Genomic DNA, 22612 nt, shown 5'->3' with positions numbered 1-22612 from the left:
CATGAAGTGCTTGTTTCTTGTCGGGTTATTTTGTTCGATGCACTCAAAATCGAAAGCATTTATTCTCCGCTTTAAATGACGAAAATAATTTGAAAATATTGCAAATCGATAAATCGTTTCAAAACCAATTGATCTAAAAATACACGTTGATTTATTACACGCGGAACATAAATTGCGCTTTTGTTTTTGCCGAACCTCCAGTTCCATGAACGCAAACTGTTGAGCCCGGTAAGGCAAAATTAGCCACAAATTCATCATTTTTGGCCTTTTATTATGTGACCGAATCGTTATTTGGGAATGGAAATGTTCTTTAGAGGTATTGTGTGTCTTTCTTTCTTCTCATCCATCACCGTGGCGACAGGTGAAGAAAACTTGCTCTCCGAATTTATATATAGCATTTTTAAAAATCCAGTATAGTTCCATCAACAGATTTGTCGCGATTTTTCTGACGATTAACAGCAGCTGCTGCTGATGAGCATGACACCATGGTGGCCATCCCCGGAGGGAAAATGACAAGGACAAACTTCGGTGGGGATGAAGATGAGATTAAACTTTTGCCTTTTTTATTGGATAGACATTCCGTCACCAATCAGGCTTTCAGGTTAGTATTTGCGTGAAGTTTTCTAACAATATTTGTGTTCAAAATTACATTTGCATGAATGTTGTTGATGAAATTTGTTGTTTTTATGGGGTGGGGTGGGGGGGGGGGTGTTGTATTAGTGGACTAGTGATAAATAAAGTCTTTTCTGATAAAAGATGGATCTAAGAAAAATATGAACGCTATTGGCGGAGCGGATCAGCCTAGGGTTCGATCCCAGGCCTGGAGTTTCCTGTGGAAAGTTTGCATGTTCCCGAATGGAATGAATGACTATATCGTTGAATATAATAAGAAGCTTGATTTCAGTCTTCATTCTGCTGCACTTCTCAATTTGTACAGTTAGGTAGAGCTGGTCACCTAAACAATGCCACTCCGTTGTCCATGAGTTCAGGGGTCTATAATCCTCTGTCTGAACCGCTTTATCCTCACAAGGGTTGTGGGGGCTGCTGGGGCCTATTCCATCTGACCAGAGGAGGGGGACACCCTTAATCGGTGGCCAGCCAATCACAGGGCACAAGGCGACAAACAACCATTCACGCTCACACTCATAACTAGGAGCCATTTAGAGCGTCCAATCAGCCTTCCGTGCATGTCTTTGGAATGTGGGTGAGAACCGCACTACCCAGAGGTAACCCACACAGGCCCGGGTAGAATATGCAAACTCCACACAAGTGGATCGACCTGGATTCTATCTATCCATTCAGCCGCTGGGCTTTGATGGGTCTAATCGTGATGTAGTAAAAATGTCAAAAGAGTATTTTTTTTCTCAACATCATTATAACTGTAGCCCTTAACACCTCTCTGTGGAAAGATGGGCCCAAATTCTGATCACGTGATCATCCCTAACACACATTCCTTCTTTCAGGGAATTTGTGAGGGCTGAAAAGTACAAAACTGAAGCCGAGAAGTTTGGTTGGAGTTTTGTCTTTAAGGATTTTGTTTCTGATGACGTCAAGAGTAAAGTGACGCATACCATTAAGGTAAATACCGACTGGAAATCTCTTCAAATCTCGATGGACCCCGTTTTTGTTGCTCCAAAGGCCTTTATATGTTCGACAGTCTGCTCCTTGGTGGCTTCCTGTTGAACGAGCCTTTTGGCGGCAGGTCAGAATTTTTTGTTTGGTTTTGGGGGGATTACAGAACATCTATTTACTTGCGTCGTTCCGGGCACAGCCTTCTGGTTCCGGTTCTGGCATCAGCGCTCGACTGGAATTCCCAGTGGTCCACGTCAGCTGGAACGATGCTCAGGCCTTTTGCGCATGGAAGAAGAAAAAGCTGCCTACTGAGGAGCAGTGGGAATGGGCAGCTAGAGGAGGACTCTCTGGTAACAAACACTCACACGCCTGCTCAAACGACACATTTTTTTCGTCCTTTATTGATTCCAGGCGCCACCTTTCCGTGGGGGAAGCGCTTCCGGGCCAACAGGACCAACCTATGGCAGGTGAGATTAGCCGTCATTGTGGCACGCGACAAGTTGCTAATGAGACAAAACCGACAGGGTTCATTTCCGGATGGTGACACGGCGGAGGATGGGTATCACGGCCTAGCGCCGGTTGATGCTTTCCCACCTCAGAACCAGTTTGGTAAGGATGATTATTTGGGGTGTGTATTGCCTCAAAGGGCGGCCGGGCGGCGCGAGTGGTTACCACGTTGGCTATGTTGGCTCCTTGAAAAGTAGATCTTTGAAGAAAAAAATTGAGCACTCTTGCTTTAGATCGGTCGCCAAGTAGCCGTAAAGCACACAGAGACATACAACCATTAACGCTCACACGCATACCTAATGAGAGTTTAGAGTGCGAAATCAGCCTACCATGCATCTCTTTGGAATTTGGGAGGCAACTGGAGTTCCCGAACAAAACCCACCCAGGCCCAGGATGAACATCCCATCTCCGCTACATGTCCACGCTGCATTTGGACATCAGCATACTGTCTGCTGTGCTTTATCGGCGTTGTGCTTCCTCCTATTGGACACGAGTGGAAATGCAGACACATTGCTTATTTTCTAACAAAAACGCACGTAAAGATTGTTTTAGACGGATTTTGAATCAATAAGAGAATTTTGCCATGTAACATTGTGAAATGTCGCAGAATCATTTATAAAAACACTTAATGATGAAGCTGATCATGTGACAGGACTGTTGGACATGTTGGGTAACACGTGGGAGTGGACATCCAGCATCTTTGCATCGCGCCAACAGATGTTCGTGCTGCGTGGTGCCTCTTGGATTGATACCGCCGATGGCTCAGCCAATCACAAAGCTCAAGTCGACACCAGGTTATCAGTTCTACTTCATATTTGTTTTAGCTCATTTCCTGCCATCGAGAGCAACAGATATTCAAGCCATTTGAAATAGGAGCTTTGGCAATGATCCCCTCCTAATTGAAATGGAATTGGATGTCTATTGCTGTGAGTGGCAGACATTGATTTTAAAGTGAGCATGTCCCACAGGATGGGCAACACACCTGACTCGGCCTCCGACAACCTGAGTTTCAGGTGCGCTTCGGACAGCCATGAGAGAAAACCACGCGGCGATTTGTAGACAACTGTGCTAGTGACAGGAAACATGTCAAATGTATATAAGGATTAAAAAAAAGTGTGATGAAGTTACACACGACATGAAAGTGCTGACTCGACAAATTGCCTTGTAAGTTCAGGGCGACTGATTTATCGGCCTGAAGACAAAGATGGACGAAATGTGAAAAAGTTGGATTTGTTTTTCTTCTTATTTTGGAAATAGAACAAAAAAGGAAAACCAGACCAATTCTGTTTCGAATTTTATTTTGTAATCTCATTTTCTTGGATCTAAGCATCTCCGGTGTATAAGCTGCACCCTTAAACTTGCCTTAAAGTCGTTTCTTTTTACAATTTCTCACGTATAAGCCATCACTTGATTCACAATTTTCACCTCCATATTCATGGTTTTTAAAAGGAAGTACAATTGTGTTACTTTGAAGGAAAAAATCTTGAAAAAAAATGTGTTATTTCTGAGATACTGTATGAATCAAAAGCAAATTATTAGGCTCAACATCATAAGGAAGTTAGCAATTCATCCAGTAAAGGTTAGTTTCTTACTGCAAAACTGAAAATAACCAACAAAAAGTAAATGTTAATTTGCCTACATCTACTGGAGAATAGAGTGTAGCAACGCGTTAAGTCTTGTGCGGATATAAGCCTTACCCTTAATTCGGTCATCTTTTTTTTTGTTACAAATACGGATATATGTGAGAAAATACGGTACATTTTTCCAAGCTGCCTTTATTAAACAGAATTTGGAAAGCAAAGTATGATCTGTAGGGTTTGACAGTATGTAAATAGCTCAGTTAGTGCTTTTTTTGGTGGGATGTCTTCCTTGATGTAATGTTTTCAAACAAAATGCATACCAAGGAATGAAGTTTTTTTTAAATTTCAATTCCTGTTTCTTTTCCCGCAATATACAAGAAAGACATCGGCGTTGAAAACTGTCAATTTGGGGGATGCCTGAGACATATGGTATAAACAATGTGTCAAAAGCAATGGGAAGCAATTATCTTTTGTATTTCTTTTCCCATTTCTGTTCAAGAAACCCAGATTGGAAAAAGGGATTAAAACTTGTTTTCTGAGATGGAACCACTCATTTTAATCAGCGACCTGAGCATGATTCATTTTCCATTATTTTGAGAGATGATAAACAAAAAAACTGAATGTAGCTCATTTCAAGTTTCACATTATTTTAAGAAAAACAAATCATGGACTAGTGAGCCATCATGCTTAACGTGTATATTTTTATCTAATCTATTGCCTACCTCCACCAAGGATTCTGTTGGACTCCAGTTTCCTTGTTTTCTCATCTCATTTTCTGAACTGCTTTATCCTCAATAGAGTCATGGGGGTGCTGGAGCCTATCCCAGCTGACTTCTTGCCTGAGGCTTTGGACACCCTGAATTGGTGGCCAGCCAATCACAGGGCACAAGGAGACAAACACCCATTCAAACTCCACACAGGTGTAACGACCTGGACCCCATTCCTTGTTTTATTTTAATTTTAAATAAAAAGTATTGTCTTAATTGAATAGCTTCTTTTTTTATCTCAGTGAAATGTACACCTGCTGTCATCGGGAAGTGTTGAAAAAAATGTTTCTAATGCCCGGCATTTGAGTCTGGCAAATCAATCTTTCTGTTTTTTTTACGACGTCCTCCAAAGGGTTCGAGATAAGGAAGTATATAAACGCTCAGGGAAATGACGTCAGCTTCAGTCGGAATGAGTGGCGTGGCGTCATTTGGTGGCAGGAAAAACTAGTTGGCCCACATTCTTTTCCGTCTTCCACCTCAATCTTTCTTTTTGTCAGTCTCACCTTACGACCATGGACTCGGGAGATGTGTTCTCTTCCCCCGGGGAGCCCGACTTTTCGGCAGAATTCTCGGACCTCAACTCGCGTCTGCGTCCGCGCTTGACCTCCACCGAGAGGCTTTACTGCTCCCTCAACAGAATCCGCTCCAAACCCTCCCGAACTTCCACAGTGACCTCGCGTTGGCACGCTTCTTTGTCGGACCCAGAAGACGAAGGCCCGGAAGCGCCTGGGACCGTCGACGAGTGCATCCTCACCGGCCTGAGCCTGACGGAAGTGCGCGAGGATGCCGATTTGGATCCTCGGCCATCGGGTGTCACCGCACTCCAGCGGGAGGAGCGCTCCGGGTCGCCCAACTTAGGGGGGCGCGACTCCCCCTTCCAGAGGAGCTACATGACACTGCCCGACCTTATCAACGTGGGGAGGCCGCTTGGGAGGCGCAGGACTCTTGGACACGTCAATGACACGGTTCCATTCATTCATTTATTCTAGCTTAGATGGTCCTTTTGTTGTTGTGGTTGTACTGGGTTTTAAATCTCAGCTGTTACGTCAAATGGCGCGGAGAGGCGGGGCCAAAAGTAACAATCTGGGCCTTATATCTTCTAATTGACCTAATTTGTGGAAACCCAACCCTAAAAAAATGGAGTAGTTAGACCAGGTGTGGGGAACTTATTGCTCGGGGGCCTTATGTAGCTCTTTTGATGGGTAGATATGACCCGGGAATTAAATGCAGTTCTCTTGGTGGGTAGATAAGGCTCTCAAGCCAAACGTGGCTCTTTGGATGGGTAGATACGGCTCAGAAGCCAAATGTTTTTTCTCTCTATGGGTATATAAGGCTATCTAGCAATATGTGGCTGTATTGATTGGTTGATATGGCTCCCGCTAACCTGCTAAAATGTAAAACTGCTAGTGAGAGAACTGAGTCCCAAACGTATCAATAGGAGCATCACGTGACGTCAGCACCAAGACGCCGACAATACCTCTACTGCCACTTTAATCCAAATCCCCCCCCCCCCCCCCCTCTAGACTCTTCTGCACATATAGTCTCACTGATATTTATTGATTAGCAACAGCATGACAATGTTGGTGTCATGGGAATTCAGAGTTCTTGTACAAAAAAATGGTGGAATGACAAAAAAATGTTTTAGTATTCAGAGTATGTGCTGTGGTAGTTGGGTAAAATTAGCAATCCCTCTGTGCTATTGTGGTTGGTAGATGGCCAATCCATCTATTTGCTGCTATCTTCCCCAACTCAAAATGTATCACCATTAATTTGCAGTCAAAATAGATTGGATGTTTCATAGCCATCAATGGCACAGACTCAGGAGTCTTTTAACAACAACCATTTTGAGGAAGGGTTTGAGTAGTTTGGACGTCTATCGTCAATGCCAATGATCGTTTTATAATTAACTGTGCTCAAAAAAGTCACGTACAAGTTTCATTAAACATCCTGTAAGGGAAAAAAAAGAATTAGATTTTTGAAAACCTGAGCATTTTTTACTTCTAATTGATGACACTTGGAAAAATTGCAATGTTAACATTGTTGCATTTATTAATTATATTCAATCAAGTTTGCCATAAGTTTATCTAAAAATGTGCGGTTGCAGCTGAAAGAAGTCCGTCGGGAGGTGGAGCTGTCCCGACGACGCAGCATCAAGCTAAAAGCCCAAGTGGACAAACTGCAGGAGAGTCGACACGGGTCCGGATGGAGTCAGGATCGAGAGCGGGTAAACCTTCTGCCCGCATGTTGGTGACGGTGGCCTCGAGTGACCTTCGTGTTTCCAGGTGACGGAGGAGATCCTGTCCATCTTGAGGCTGATGCAGATGATGCCCACCCAGCAGGGGCAACCCCCACCAGAGCTGCCGCCTCCTGGGGAGAAGCGCCTGGATGCTGCCCTCACCCAGCTGCAGGACATCACCCGGAAAATGGCCGTCACCGGCATTGCCCAAAAGGTGCTGAATTTCTTGGACTAAGTTTTCACTGCGGTCTGGATTTTGATCTGGAAAAAACTGGCTCGTACTGGCAAAGCATTCAAAATTGACCCAAATTGTGAACTTGGGTAGTCATGTTTATTTTTTGCCAACAATAGCTTGTGCTTAATTTTGACATCCAGCCATTTGGGCAGAACCATTTTAGTTTTCAAAACTCACACGACCTGTTACTTCGCCCATCATGTCAAAGTGTCACAAAAGAACTTGCTGTGAGCTATGCTAAATGTCAAAAGGGTTTGATCTAACACATGGTGTTGCATACAGGAAGCCAACTCGCTTCAAGGGCGCACGTCTGAGGATGGCGCTTTGCTGCAACAAGCGCTGAGGGATCGAGATGACGCCATTGAGAAGTTAGTATCGGGTGCGGACAGATATCTGCGGTTTTGTTCGGCTAATACATGTTTGCATGTGTTCGGGCAGGAAGAAAGCCATGGAGACAGAGCTCCTGCGCTGCAAGACAGAAATGATGCTGCTTAACAACCAACTGCTGGAGGCGGCACAGAAACGCTTGGAGTTGTCCCTGGAGTTGGAAGCTTGGAAGGTGGGTATTCAAAAACAGCATCACAACTAAACTAAACTACAGTGGTACCTCTACTTACCAATGCTACATTCTACACACAAAATATTCAATTTACAAAAAGCTTTGATGGTAAATCTTTTGTTCCAAGATACGGGAAAACGGTCCAATTTTCGAAACGTCAAACATCCGCTCAAAATGTAAATACACTTCTTGTATCTGGTATTATATTTTAAAATTGTCGTGATAGTCAATAGCTAAGCAACTATCTGGTAACACTCCCACAAAAGCCCCTTTTACTGTACATTTGACACTTTGACCCTCGTCCGTTAGAAAGTTGTTTGTCTGAGTGTGCGTAACATAATTTTAAGTTTTTGTGTTGCGTGAACGTATGTTTACCCGGCTGCCACTCGCAATTCGACTCTATTTTTTTATCCATAGTAATGGCTTAATAAATAGCATTTATTTTCTATAGCATACATATTTTCACCCAAAATTGTTATTACTTTTATCATTTGGTTTGGGGGAGGGGGGGGTAGTATTATAGATCAAGGAATGAGTCATAATTCAATGTAAAATCTGCTTCTATTTATAAAAAATCTAATTTACAAAACCAGTTCTGGAACCAATTAATTAAAAAAAAGTATAGGTGCCACTGTATAAAGCATGGTCGTTTCTTCTGCCTTTCAGGAGGATATGCAGCTTTTACTTCAGCAGCAGCTCCATCTGCAGCAGCAGCTGGACAACAACACCAAGAAAACCTCTCGCATGGGCATCCTGAGGAGGAACAAGGTGCCCCTGCAACGGCCCACCAACTTCCCGGTGCCTCCCGGGCCTGCCTCACCAGATTCTCCCACTGCGCACAGTCCCACCCAGGTCTTTAATGGCAGGCCACAGCTGTCACCCATGTGGCAGGCCCCCACTTGGAAGGACAAGTGGAGGAGGGGCACTGGGGGGCAGCCTACCACAGAGGGCTCCCAGCTCAAGGGGAATGATGGCTTCCAGGTGATTTCGCTCAACTGACCCGAAATGACCAAGTTCAGGAAGAAAACATTTAAATACCTTGCTTTTATTGAAGAGGGCTAATCATCGGCACATGAATAATATTATGTATACAACATAGGAAGGACAAAGTTACTTGGGGGTTCATATATTATGGATGTGTGATTTCTTTACTTTATAACTCTGATTGTAAATAAATAAAGCCACAACATTTACTTACATTTCCTACTTATTATAATATGTAGAGGACTAATTAGTCCTCTACATGTTTACATGGAGAGTGCATATTGTGTCAGTTCAACTCATTGTCTGACTCCCACGTCACTCGTCGAGCCAATTCCCACCTCTTAATCCGAGACAAATATGCTACATTGCAGATGCCACCGAGAGGAAAAATTGACTTCGGTGCTGAGAATAATGTAAATGTAGAAGTTGCTGAAGTGGAATGTCACATCGGGAAAAAAAACACCTCATCACATGTCACCTCACAAATAATGCACGACAGATGGGACAACACTGAAACATGTTAAGCTACCTGCACGCAGTCCTAGTATAAATATGGCAGGGTAATAGTTGCAGTGTTCCAAATTCCTCATATTGCAGCTATTTTTCAATGATTAGTTCACCCATCAAGTACTGAATGAGGGTTTCTCGTCTTTAGTGTAGTACCACATCACAACCTGCCAGTTAGCAGCATTGGGCTTGACAACCACATTCAATCCTGGGGATTCATTCACTAATGCCTCGTCATTTTCTGAACCGCTTTATCCTCATTAGGTTCGTGGGGGCGGCTGGAGCCTGTCCCGGACAACCATGCACGCTCACACTCATACCTAGGGGCAATTTAGAGTGTCCAATTGGCCTACCATGCATGTTTTTGGAATGTGGGAGGAAACCGGAGTACCCGGAGAGAACCCACGCTGGGGAGAACATGCAAACTCCACACAGGTGGACCTGGACTTCAACCCAGGACCCTAGAGCTGTAAGGCCGAGGCATTAACCACTCGCGCCACCTTCACTGTAATGCGAGAGTGAAAAATAATTGTGCGAGTCCATTTATGTGGTCGGCCATTTTGAGTTCTCATCTGATGGTGGGCATTAGGAACGCAGGAAGGTGACAACAGAGCTGATGAAGTCCAATGGTTTTTCAGCGTGAATCCAGTGGCCTGCATCTGGTATGTACTGAATGCTGGCGCACGGGAACAGACGCTCAATTTTGGGGTAATCTTCAGAGCTGGGGGTAGGTGGGTGACAACAGTTTAACAACCTATAGTTTTTACCCGATTCGATGAAAGTAGTACCTGATGTAAGGTGATTTGGCTCCCCCCAGGAAGAGCGTAGGGCCTTGATAGGTGGAGTCAACACTTGGAAAACTCATGAGATCATCAAGGTGTGTTGAGACTGCATCCAGGTTGACCCTCCAAGCGTACCTACCGTTTCTTTCCACCAGGTTGGTGAGCAGGAACTGTCGCAACGAGTGCTCCTAAACACAAAAAGCTCCGATTACGTCACGATCGGGGGAGTTTGATCATCACATGAGATCATTCAGAGAATCTTCCCATAAAAGTGATTCTGACCTTCACTCGGTGTCGCAGCTGGTCCTCAGCCGAGCGTCTGGCGGTGGAGCGCGGCAGATCGCTGGGGACGTTGACATCTCGCATGGCGTCAATGTACAAGTGGAAGTCACTTCTGGTATTGCTCTGAGCCGGGCTGATGTCCACCACAACCAACCGTTCCACCAGTGCCGGCTGCCAGCAGGGAAGACAAAGATCTTTAAAGCATTTAGCTCTCAGTATCACGCCGCAAGTAAACATATAAGGGGTGACCTGAGTGAGGGCGGTGGTCATTGCCGTCTTGCCGCCCATGCTGTGCCCAATTAGGATGCACTTGTCGATATGCAACTGCGTGAGAAGTTGTAACAGGTCGCCGCTCATGGCCTCGTACGTCAGCTCTGGATGGTGGGGACTGTTGCCGTGGTTACGGGCATCAACGGTCAGCACCTAACTGGACAAAAAGACGATGAGGATGTCTACACCCCGGAATATAGATGCTCAGGATTCCGACGAGTGCTGGTATGTACCTTACGACCGGTCCGCTGCACCAGTGACTTGGCGATGGATTGAAAGTTGGATTTGCTTCCGAACAGGCCATGTAGGAAGACTAGTGGCGTGGAGCTGTCGCTCTTCCCATCAAACACGTCATAAGTCAGATTGACCGTGCTGGAAGAACAAACTTTATTAAACTACTGTATCGACCCAAATATAAGACGACCCGGCTTTATCAAGATGCAAATTTAAATATAGACTTCTTGAACACCAAATTACCGCATTTACTCGCTTAAAAGCCGGTTTTATTTCTTTTTTCAAATTGAATAATTTTATATTTTGCATTTACAAAGACAGGAATATCAACGTTCTTATGATATTGAGCCTAATAATGTGCATTTGATTCATAAAGTGTCCCAGAAATACCACTTGTAATGATTTTTCTTAAGATTGTCTCTTCAAAGTAACATTTGTACTCACTATTAAAATGGAATATGGAGGTGAACATTGGGAACACTATTGAGAAATTGTCAAATAAAAAAAATTCAAGGCAACTTTCAGGATGCGGCTTATATGTGAGTAAATACTGTATTTTTTTTCTATAAAAAAACAGACAGTACACGGGCGGCCCGGTGAAGCGAGTGGATACCGCTTCGGAAAACAGCTCTGGGGTCCTGGGTTCAAAACCAGGTCATGTCCACCTGTGTGGAATTTGCATGTTCTCCCCGGGCCTGTGTGGGTTTTTTTCTGGGTACTCCGGTCTCCTCCCACATTCGAAAAATATGCATGGTAGGGCTGATTGGCCACTATAAATTGCCCTTAGGTATGCATGTGCGCGTGAATGCTTGTCCGTCCCCTGCGATTGGCTTGCCAACGATTCAGGGTGACCCCTGCCTCTGGCCCGAAGTCAGCTGGATATGCTCCAAGCGCGACTCTAGTGAGGATAATGTGGTTCAGAAAATAAATGAATGAATTAATCAATCTACTGTGATAAAATTGCAATAACTGCTTCAACTCAAGTTCTGCATTTGGGAGGACCCAATCTAGACTAATTTCTCATCTTGTATTTGCACTTTCGATAGGCTGCTAACCACTTTAGTAACCGTTTGTACCTGGCTACTTCCGTGACCACTTGTTCATGTTGACTACTTGTATATATTTACTACTTATTTATATTGACTATTTCAAAAATATTTGGAATTAAAATGTTGTTTTTTGCTACTGGCAGTTACCTGCTGGTGCTGGACAAACTAGCCGAGTTAGCGAGCCTCCGTCCGGGCGGCAGGCGACAAGGTGGCCGAGAAAGGAGAGGAACAAATCTCGGTCTCGGCCTCGTCGCTTGGACCAAGTGGCACAAGAGGGTCATGGTGGCGTCACTTTTCGAAGAGAAAAACCTGGATTTGGAGTTAACTCGGCGACATGCGGGCCTTTGGGAGCTCGGAGTTGTTGGCAAGCTAGCCAGCCGCCGACTGCTACAATGTATAGGCACGACGCACTTCTTTGACAGCGTGCTTTACACAACTGGAAGATCATTAAAGTCGGTAGAGAATTAAAAAGAAACGACTTATTTACGATGTCCAAGTATTACGTTAAAGATGGAAATGCTGCCCCTAGCAACATGGCCGCAATGTTGCTGCCGGTGCGGAGTGAGACACTTGATGGGCGTGGCCAATGTTTGTCTAATCCCGATGTGGGCCGAAAGGAGTATTTAACCCCATGGAGGAGCAAAACTAATCTCAAATAAAAATCATACTATATGGTATATATATGCATGTATGTATATGGATGTGTGTGTATGTATATGTATGTGTGTATATGTATGTGTGTAAGTACAGTATATGTATATATATTTTTTCATGTTTTATTATTTATTGTTTTTATTATTATCATTATGTATTTTTTGTAATTTATTTATGTATGTATTTATTTATTAGTATTATTTATTTATTTATTTTTCATATATTTGGACACGTTTGTCAAGGGCATTACAAAAGGCTTTATATTGCCGCTACTCTTTGTTGCCTCTAGATGTCAGCAAAAAGCTTACCGGTGCACTTATGATGATTTTGAAACATGACGAATCTATTTTAAGGTCACATGAATGACTCACTATTTACACTCTTGCGTCAGTGTAATGAGACCCAATGGCAAGACATTTTGATCATCCCCTAACAGACCTTCCCAGTTCATATAGATTGGGAATCCATCACCTTCAATGGCAGCCAATGAGTTCATATTGAGAGACCGCAAACTTTGGTTGCGATAGGAGCCGTCTGCTGGGATGGAGCAGGCCGTTCCCACGACGACGGCCCACGGGACCATGGCGCACATGGAAAACACTTTCATAAGATCAAAGTTCACCCATTGAACTACTTACATTTGTTCTAAACGTTTAATAAAAAAAAGTCACTTTAAACACACCCTTAACTTTATCGCTTAATTTCCAAGCTTTGTAATATTGACAAATTGTAGGAATTCACATTATCTGTAATCACAATGACTCAAACATATATTGACTATTGAGTTTGTTGTTTTTTGTTTTTTTATATTGAGTTTGACTGAATTTTGCTTTTTTTTTTTTTGCTTTTTCCAAAGACTGCATGAACGTTCAAGACAACAACATGACAACCTTCATATTTTTCTTCTGCTATATTGTAATTATGATCAGAATTTTAATTTTTTTGCTGAGCATCAAAATAGCATTGAAGATAAGATCCCCGGCAGGGGTGAATAATAATGATGATAATGATAATAATAATGCAAAGTGTAGTGTTTTACACAAGTTGCGGGGGAGATAGGTTAGAAAAACCAGTGATAACCTTAGCACATTTTCTCTATCAGCTTTTGGACTTTGCTGCCAGGTCATTCTCATCTTCGAGTGTCTTCATCACCTGCAACAAATACTTCTATCGACTCATTGGTTACAGTCAATGGAGATAGACATTCAATTTACCGTATTTACCGGACTATAAGTCACACTTGAGTATAAGTCGCACCAGCCAAAAAATGCAGAATTAAGAAGGAAACAAAAATGGAGTATAAGTCACATTTTCGGGGGAAATTTATTTGATAAAATCCAACACCAAAAACACACGTTATTTTGAAAGGTGATTTAAAATTAGAATAAAATAGCGAACAACAGGCTAAATAAGTGTACGCTATACTAACGTTACATGCCTAGTAATGTTAGTAACGACGTAACAAGTTAAGAGTTATTCAGAGTATTTTTGTCCGTGACCGGACATTTTGTTTAATATCTAAGTACAGTTGATAACCCTAACCCTAACGGAGACCAAAAGACCGGCGACCAATGGGGACCAAAAGACCCGCGACCAAACGTCCGAGCACCATTTTGGTTTTATTTCCTTGAGTTTTTTTTATTGACATAGAATGAATGGTAAGTGTGTCGGCCTCACAGCTCTGGGGTCTGGATTCAAATCCAGGGTTGGTCCACCTTTGTTAAGTTTGGATGTTACCCCCGGGCCGGCGTTGGTTTTCTCCGGGTACTCCGGTCTCCTCCCACATTCCAAAAAGATGTATGGTATGCTCATTGGACACTTTAAATTAAACCTTAGCTATGAGTGTGAGCGTGAATAGTGGTTTGTCTCCTTGTGCCCTGTGATTGACTGGCCACCAATTCAGGGTGTCACCTACCTCTGGTCTGAAGTGAGCTGGGATAGGCTCCAGCACCCCCCACGACCGTAATGAGGATGAAGCGGTTCAGAAAATGATAGATCTTGTTGTGAATTCAATAAATCTATAATTATAAAAAAATAAAATACAATAATGACTAATAAATGAAAATATATACTATAATTGCTGGTATTTAATTAAAAAAATGCTCAAAGTCATCATTTTCACACTTTATATTTGAGGATAGACCACCAACTTTTATTGAAATATATGATACAAGTCAAGCAAAACATTAATAACCACATTTAATTTTAATTCAGCACTATTTCATTTGGAAAAAAAAGGAAAATATTTTAGTAATAACATTTTTAATCTCTCACATACAATCCATTTAGCGGCACTAAAACGCGTGGTCTCACAATAAATTACACAATGTTAAGTCATTTATATTATTAGAATCATAATTAAGATACAACAGATCACATAAATGTTCTAATGAAGTGCATGTTGGAGACCCAGCCACAGTGAAACTGTCAGTGAGCAGCCTGCAGCCATCACACAACATCTTCAGTTTCAGTCGAGCTCTAAGCAAATATTTCACACGGACACACACATCCCCACGTACACACACGCACACAAGGAAGAAGCAAATGTAAAATGGGAGCAGGTGCCTCAGCACACTTGTTGAAATGCAGTTTCAGTGAAACACAACACCCATAAACACACACAAAGACATAATAAGGGGAAAAAAACCAAGCTGGAAGATTTGAACTTCATGTCGGAGTCTTTGTGAGATAGCCTCACTGTGGTCTCATATGTACATACACAAATGTACACAAAAGTATTTAAACATTACAAAAAATAAATGAGGAAGAAAAAAAACAAGCAGTTTTGGTGATATGCAACACTAAAATACACACTCGCTTAAAACACACACAGACGGCAAACAAAATGTGAAGCTGATGAAGTCAAATATTTTGGTGTAACTTCATTTTCTTTTTCTTGAAAATCTACATGTACGGTATATAGGATTTGAAATGTGTGGAATTTTATTCAGATTTGATACAAGTTGAAAGGGGAATTGTTTTTTTTTAATTGGTCATATTTCTTCAGAAGAACCTATTGAGAATTGCTAAACTCTTCAAGGGAAAAACAACTTGAGGTCACACCTTTCACACGTAGTCCTTGCGGTCGTATCCAGTGTTGTTACTGCGCGGCGCCGAGTATGCCATCCTGGGGGCTTTGTAACGTTGCTCTTTAGGTGGGCAGCTACTGCACAAGATGGCCCCCCCAATCAGTAGCAGGGCAGAGGCCCCCCAGCCGATGTAAAGTGAAGCGCCTAGCTCGCGGCGCTGCGGGTTGGTCAGGATGGGATTGTAGAAGTTGCGCACCACCACGTGGGCGGTCCAACAGGCCGGAATGAGTACCAGCAACCCGGCTAAGAGGAAGAGCACGCCGGACGCAATCATCACCCGGGCTTTGGCACCCTCTTCCTCGATGCAGTTGGTGCACTTGGCGCCCATCACCGACACTAGCGCTCCGAGGACGCCCAGGATGATGGCCACGATCATCATGGCACGCGCCGCCTGTAAATCTTGAGGCAGAGCCAGCATGGAGTCATACAACTTGCACTGCATTTGGCCCGTGCTCTGCGTCACGCAGTTCATCCACAGGCCCTCCCAGATGGTCTGCGCTGTGATGATGTTGGCACCCACGAACGCCGTTACCTTCCACATGGGTAACGCACAGGTCACGATGGACATGATGAAGCCCAGCACGCCTAGGCATATGCCCACCAGCTCCGTCCCCATCGACATGGCCGAGCCTCGACGACGTCCTCCTTTGTTCCGGGAAGAGGTGAGGCGCTCTGGGAGCCCGGAAGACTAATGATGAGGGTCTGAAAGTTGACGTTGTGAGGAGGCGCCGCAAAAAAGCCTGCAATTTATACAGTGGGCGACGCCCTTGTCTAGGCACCAAACAAAAAACACACACCTGCACCTGTGCGCATGGTGGGGGAGGGTTGCCCTGCGCGTGGTGGGGGTGGTTGAGAAGATGGATCCATCTAGATAACAAACAGTTGAGAGGGAACTTGAAAATGGAAAACAGAAATCAAAACAACAAATGAGGAAAAATCAAGGCAACTGTTTAGTTTTAGTACATATATTCATTCTTTTTTTCAAACGAAAGATCTTTCAGTGTTCCGTTACGACAGTTTGTCTGCGCTCAGTCACTCAGTGGTCTTTTGTTGCATCGGTGTTGGGAAAACAGTCCCAAAGGGACAAACCGGAAAAACGACTCTCAGCGTAAACAGGAGTCAGGCCGCAATACACTTCACTGCGATGGGTCGACTACAGTGCAACACCTTTCACTCACGCATAGAATGTGGCTTTGTCTTGATAAGACTCGCTGATTATTATGTGGTGTCTCGGCTAGGTGGAACACAAATATTGCATTTGAATATTTAAAGTCAGACATTTACATCACTTAGAAACAAACAGCGTTTATTCAACTTGAAATACAAGCATTTGCTTTCATGTTTGACATTCTCAGTACAATTTTACTACCGTAAATAAAATGTCAAATATTGTATAACAATAAAAAGGCTTTCACGTGAGTACTTAGTTACGTCAGCACAAAATAAATTAAAATTATTGGTTAAGATAAAAAAAAAGAAAAAAAATCCCCCAAAACAGAAAAACTTTATAAAAAGATGTATAATGGCTGAACAATAAACTCAGTGGACATCAGTGAGGTCAGATTGATCATTGTTAATGACCAAACATTGTAAAGAAATATCATGAATGTCTCCATCTTAAATGCTAAAACAAAAGTCATGAAATATAGTTTATATATTATACAAATACAAAGACTATTAGGATTTTGTAGAATGAACAAAATCCAGATCATTTTCCAAACAAAAAAAAAAGAATGATTGTGAGACAGAAATCATAAAATATATTTTTTAGTTACAATCTGACTCATTTTCTTGGTCTGAGCATAAACACACAGTAGTTTCCATGACAACACACCCTACAGATACCAGAAAAGCTCCTAATAGTCCTTACCACTCAAATAAATATACAAAGACCTCCAGACCGGTCCCCAACATCACATTGGGTCCTGCATCTTGCTACTTCTGGCAGGTTCTTCTTTGTGCTAGCTATAAGAACAGCGGTTCCAAGTCGAAGGCAACACGGGTCTCCATCCAGACAAGAACCCGAGACAAGCGGTTTCCTGATGGTCACACGTAGTCCTTCCTGTTGTAGGAACTGTGAGCGACGGACCTGGCCGGGGCGGCCGAGTAGGCCACACGGCTGACGGGGCGAATCCCGTACCTCCCGGACGTCTCCTCACGAGGGGGGCAACTACAGCACAGGATGGCCCCTCCCACAAGCAGCAGCGCGGCAGCAGCCCAGCCCAAGTACAGTGCTGCGCCGATTTCCATCTTTTGTCCCAACTGGACGATGGGACTGTAGAACTCCACCACGATGGTGTTGGCCGCCCAGGAAACAGGCACCAGCTGAGTTAGCGACGCCGTGATGAAGGCCACCCCGGATGTGATGGTCACCTTGGCTTTGACGCTCTCGTCTTCAATGCAGTTGGTGCACTTGGCACCAACCAAAGAGATGAGCAAAGCCAGAACTCCCAGGATGATGGAAACCACGGTGAGAGCACGCGCCGCCTGTAGGTCCTGCGGAAGTGACAGCATGGAGTCGTAGACCTTGCACTGCATTTGGCCCGTGCTCTGGAAAACGCAGCTCATCCATAGACCTTCCCAGTACACCTGCGCCGTCACGATGTTGGCGCCGATAAAAGCTGAAACCCGCCACATAGGCAGCGCACAGCTCACAACGCTCAGGACCCAACCCAACAGTGCCACCGTCACGCCCAGAAGCTCCAAGCCAAAAGACGACATGGTGACTCTTGGCTTTGGTTCTTTGCTTCTCGGGAAGATCCTTGCTTGGTTGAACTCTTAACTTGTTCTCGCCCAAGTCAAGTCAGTCCTGGTCAGGTCGCTCTCCGTCACAATGGTCCTCGTCTTCTTGTTACCAATCTCTACTCTGATGCAGATATCCAATCTCGATGTGATTTTATTGCTCTGATGTCCAACCCTTATTGGAGATGCGAAGAGTGGACCAATGAGGCGACTGCAGTCCCGGTTTACCACCTGGGCGTGAGTCTTCTGCCGTTTTTCAAATAAAAAAACTGCTTTATGGTTGGACCTTTCACCTGGTAGCGGTGGGCATGTGCTTTTATTGGTGTGGCTAGGTAATGATCTTCCAACAACCAGCTTGTGTGTCGATGGCTGACCGCACGGGAACACCACACTTCCAAAAAGGCTGTAGGTCCAAAAAGACTTGTCTCGTTTACGGCAACGACTGTTTTGAAGACTTGGGCCATGATAAAAAACTAAGATATGACGTTTACCAGATGACCCCAGTCTCAAAATGTTATTGATTCACACAAAAAACAATGAGGATAATATTAGATCTCATTACTCTCCATTAAAACTAAAAGCTCTAAATAAATCACCCGATGATGTGAGCAGTCTGGGTTTGATTCCCACTCTGAGTGGTTGTGTGCCCAATGGCTGACTGGCAGCTTGGAACAGGGGTTTAACCTCGGACTTCGCTAAGACAAAATGACTTGGGAGTGACATGGGATTTGAAAACAAGAGTAAATAGTCTCCTTCTGGTCACTTGAATTTAATGGTGTTTAATCTTATTCTTGTTCAGAAAGTCCACTTCCAATCCATTTTGGAGGTTGACTAAGGACTTATTTGAGATTCTCATGTGACTTGATCTCATTTCTAACCGGAAATCAACATTTTATTGTCCACATGGTAGTTATTTTCCCCCGCCTTGTTTGGTATCTAACTTTTGTTGTGATGAGTGAGGACTCAAATGTTTGACATGAACAGACTTGTTAGTTAATAAACAACCTGACTTGGGTCAATTTTACACACACATTTCTTCTTGCCAACATTCTTGCGTTTACACCAGAAATATAGGTCAATGTCAGCTCCCTTAACAAACAAACATCTTTTTACAGCCAAAATTTTCATAAACTCTTTCACACCACAGGCAAAAGCTTGTTTTTAAGGAACTAAATGTTAAACAAAGACTTAGCGGAAGTTCAACTCTTCCACGTTGGATTATTTCAAAAGAAGTAGGTCAGATGCGGCGAGCGTGACACACTTTGATTCAGTGTCAACGCAATGGTAGATTTGGGTCGAAGGGATAGGGAAAAAGCGCCTCATTTCTCCAGCTCGCACTGGTTCAGCTCATATGCGATTAGATAAAAAGAGATGTTCAGCGTTATCTTCCCGTTTTGCACAGACACTCACACCTTGAGAGTTGGGCAATAGCAGCGCAATCATGAAATGTCATCAATACATGATAGAGAAGACTTTTATGGTATAATGTGAACAGTAGCAAATTATTTTAGTACAATTCATTCTTTTTGTGTAGTGTCTATCTCTATCCTCACAAAGGTTGCAGGGGGTGCTGGAGCCTATCCCAGCTTACTTTGGGCAGCAGGCATGGGACATCCTGAATTGGTGGCCAGCCAATTGCAGGGCACAAGGAGACGGACAGCCATTCACGCTCACAATCATAGCTAGGGGCAATTCAGATTGTTTAACCAGTCTACGCTGGAAGTTTTTGGGATGTGGGAGGAAACCAGAGTACCTGGAGAAAACCCACATTAGCCCTGAGAAAACACACGTAAGCTCAGAGAGAACATGCATACTTCACACAGGAAGGTCTGGACCTGGGATCGATCTCAGCACTGTGAGGTAGACGCAATAACCTCTAGTCCATTAGAATTCTTCAACGAAAAACTACAGTTTGTTGACATGATAACAAAATTGATGTGTGAAATGGGATCACTTCAAGCCCCTATGATTATGAGAGTTTCAACAGTCAACATGTAGTTGCCAAGGGGCTAAGGCTTTTTTCTCCACTAAATTTCAAAATGTTCAGAAAACGGTTTTGGGGCCAGAGAGCACCAAGAACTGATCAGAACTATTATCAAGACTCCTGGAGCAGCCCAAATATGCCCTAAAAGTGTATATTTAGGGCTACTAGTCAATTTTTGGCACTCTTAAAAATGACATACTGTCTGCAATGCAGCTGCTTTCCTTTTTTTGTCTTTAGTGAGCATTTTTGACGAAAGAAACAGAGGACTTCCCAACACAGAAAATAAAAAGCTACTTTTTGGGGAAGGGTTAAGATAACAAGTTTCTATTGGGTAGCTTCATTGGTCTTGACCGTCATCGAAACCTTTACTCAGCTCATAAATCCAACGCAAAACCAGAACACAGATACAATCCATATATATATCTTTAAAACTATGACGACAACCTACTGCCCTCTACTGAACACTTTCCATTGTTGTGTCCATGTCTATACTATTTTTGCGATTGTGAGTTTTTTTTATACATTTTTTATTATTATTGTTTAACAGTTAGCATGCCTTTTCATTCTGAACCTAGATCAAAGAAAAATATTTTTTAACAGAGCAAATTTGTATATTTCAGAATAATATATCGGCTTAAATTGTCAATCCGCCATCATTAATGTTTTCTTTGTTTAGAAAAATGTTTTAAAAAACAAACCGTATTTTCAATCTTCTTTTTAGGCAGATTTGAAATATGTAAAATGGAAATAAATAATGAAAGCTGATGCTTAAAAGTTTCTTTTAAGATGACAATAAGTAAAAAAGGCTTGAACTTGAACTGAAGACTTTTTTACTAGATAAACAAAATCCTATTTCTATCCTGAAAATTAAACTGCAAAAGTGTTTTTAATAAAACCTTTCTCCACATTTTTCATCATATCATGAAAACTAACCATCTACCAAAAATTAATAAAGCACCATTGAAAAAAAAAATCATACACACTTCCTAAAATCTAAGATTTAATGTTTCAATTTCTCCCGTTGGAATACAATAAATATGCCACTTAAATAGAGTAAAAAATAAATTAATTCCAATAATCTGGAATTGCAGTGGCTTCAAGAACTGTATTTGTTGATTAAGTACAGTATAACTTTTGTATAGAAAGATGGCATGCATGGGAAAACTTTTCTTAGGAAAACATTCATGTATAAACATCTTTTAATTGACCTGTGCGTTCCTTCATTCTGTGGCCGGAGCAGCATTTGTGGTAGAGTTAACAGTGGTTCTTGGGGAGCCATGCATTGTATTGTAATGGATACAATGCATGATATCATCTACAAGTTGGGGAATTTGGTAATAACTGCCAGTCGGTTTCAGTGCCTGCAGAATACTTCTGCAATCATACTGCAAAAAGGAGAAAACAGCCAGAGTTAAAACTATCCAAAAGTTTTTTAAAAAAAGAGGCATCAATGGCTCTCCTTACTTTTTTCTGATGGATGTACACCGATAAATGTTGCACAATAAATTGGGTTTCTGTGTTGTTGCCCAAGACATCTCGGAGCTTGCAAAAAAACTCCTGAAAATAATCAATCAATAAGGTTAAAAGAAAAAAAAACACAAAACAAGAGTCCAACCAAAAATATTTACCACACATCTTCCAGCGCCATTTGCCAGATGTCTTATATTTTCAACATATACCTGTAATGGTGGGGATTGTTCAATTAGGAATTGTTCAATGATGCACCATCATAATTGTTTTTAAGAGTTATAGAAAACTAAAATTAGGAGTGGCCTACCGTGGGTAATGAAAAGCTGGAATTCATCAACTTGTCAAAAAGGGGTCGGAGGATACGCTCAGGTGGGTGGATTGTCGCAGGTGCCGCAGGATGTCCACGAGCCACCATGGAGGACATCAGCAGCAGTGTTGTCACCATCAGCATCATCATCATTTTCACTTGCGCGTTTGAATTGACCAACTGCTTCAATTGGCACTTATCGTATTCTGAAACCTCAATCGTGAGCACGAGACTTATATTCATCTTATCTCACGCCTCTCCGCCCCAAAACTGACGCATTTTCACTGCAATGCACAGGAAATAAGATTTGTTTGATTAGGCTTCCAAAAAAGGAGATATTTCTTTGAAGTTTCTCGTCAGCAATGGTGATTAGAAAACGATAGGTGAGCATATTTTTTTACACTTTTTAAAATTGAGTGGCACTCAAATTTTAATAGAAATAGCATTAATATCAAGTCATCATATGAATATAACATTTTGAACTCAAGGCTAGATTGGAGTTTTCTGAGGTCATGTGTTAAAATAAAATTCTAACTACACAATTGACCATACGATACTAAAATCTGGAATATTTCCACAGTGATTGCACTTTGCAGGATATATCAATTATTATTTTAAGATCTATAGTCAACTGAATAAAAATCAAATAGGTTTTACTTTTTTTGAGATGGTTTTGAGTTGCCCTGGGATGGGCTGGCCACCAATTCATGGTGTCACCCGCTTTTGGCCCAAAGTCAGGTGAGATGAAGTCCCGCACCTCCCCTGCGACCCTAATGAGGATTAGTGGTTCAGAAAATAAAGG

The 22612-nt window shown here is 42.6% G+C and overlaps 5 protein-coding genes and 1 long non-coding RNA gene across 7 annotated transcripts; 2 read left to right on the top strand and 4 right to left on the bottom strand.

Moving 5' to 3' along the window:
* The first annotated feature begins 33 nt into the window (after positions 1-33).
* Positions 34-4198, top strand: LOC144213035 (inactive C-alpha-formylglycine-generating enzyme 2-like). Of its 2 annotated transcripts, none has more exons than XM_077741277.1 (9): positions 34-361; positions 463-601; positions 1464-1578; positions 1658-1702; positions 1772-1922; positions 1984-2039; positions 2097-2181; positions 2732-2873; positions 3048-4198. In XM_077741277.1, exons 1-9 carry the CDS (start codon positions 298-300, stop codon positions 3136-3138), a joined length of 888 nt encoding a protein of 295 aa, XP_077597403.1. In that variant the 5' UTR covers positions 34-297; the 3' UTR covers positions 3139-4198. The 2 variants fall into 2 exon arrangements, with proteins under 2 accessions (XP_077597403.1, XP_077597402.1); XM_077741276.1 differs by having other exon boundaries at positions 37-361; positions 460-601.
* Positions 4199-4812: 614 nt separating this feature from the next.
* LOC144213030 (uncharacterized) lies at positions 4813-8649 on the top strand. The gene is made up of 6 exons (XM_077741272.1): positions 4813-5391; positions 6531-6650; positions 6709-6876; positions 7180-7265; positions 7336-7456; positions 8123-8649. Exons 1-6 carry the CDS (start codon positions 4939-4941, stop codon positions 8453-8455), a joined length of 1281 nt encoding a protein of 426 aa, XP_077597398.1. The 5' UTR covers positions 4813-4938; the 3' UTR covers positions 8456-8649.
* Positions 8567-12144, bottom strand: LOC144213031 (sn-1-specific diacylglycerol lipase ABHD11-like). Its single transcript, XM_077741273.1, has 6 exons — positions 11712-12144; positions 10515-10653; positions 10261-10434; positions 10012-10182; positions 9736-9917; positions 8567-9668 (listed from the first exon to the last, which is right to left on the bottom strand). Exons 1-6 carry the CDS (start codon positions 11843-11845, stop codon positions 9533-9535), a joined length of 936 nt encoding a protein of 311 aa, XP_077597399.1. The 5' UTR covers positions 11846-12144; the 3' UTR covers positions 8567-9532.
* A 2189-nt stretch (positions 12145-14333) lies between these two features.
* Positions 14334-16039, bottom strand: LOC144213033 (claudin-3-like). Its single transcript, XM_077741275.1, has one exon. The coding sequence runs from the start codon at positions 15927-15929 to the stop codon at positions 15285-15287; it is 645 nt and encodes a 214-aa protein (XP_077597401.1). The 5' UTR covers positions 15930-16039; the 3' UTR covers positions 14334-15284.
* A 1209-nt stretch (positions 16040-17248) lies between these two features.
* On the bottom strand, positions 17249-18266 carry LOC144213032 (claudin-4-like). The gene has a single exon (XM_077741274.1). The coding sequence runs from the start codon at positions 18026-18028 to the stop codon at positions 17354-17356; it is 675 nt and encodes a 224-aa protein (XP_077597400.1). The 5' UTR covers positions 18029-18266; the 3' UTR covers positions 17249-17353.
* Positions 18267-21110: 2844 nt separating this feature from the next.
* On the bottom strand, positions 21111-22139 carry LOC144213021 (uncharacterized). Its single transcript, XR_013329865.1, has 4 exons — positions 21811-22139; positions 21662-21712; positions 21498-21590; positions 21111-21418 (listed from the first exon to the last, which is right to left on the bottom strand). It is a non-coding gene; the product is annotated as an uncharacterized LOC144213021 (long non-coding RNA).
* Positions 22140-22612: the final 473 nt, after the last annotated feature.

This window comes from Stigmatopora nigra, chromosome 19 (genome assembly GCF_051989575.1).
Source record: "Stigmatopora nigra isolate UIUO_SnigA chromosome 19, RoL_Snig_1.1, whole genome shotgun sequence".
Lineage (NCBI taxonomy): Eukaryota > Metazoa > Chordata > Actinopteri > Syngnathiformes > Syngnathidae > Stigmatopora > Stigmatopora nigra.
Note: the sequence above shows the minus strand (reverse complement) of the source record. Positions and strands in the feature narration are given on the sequence as shown.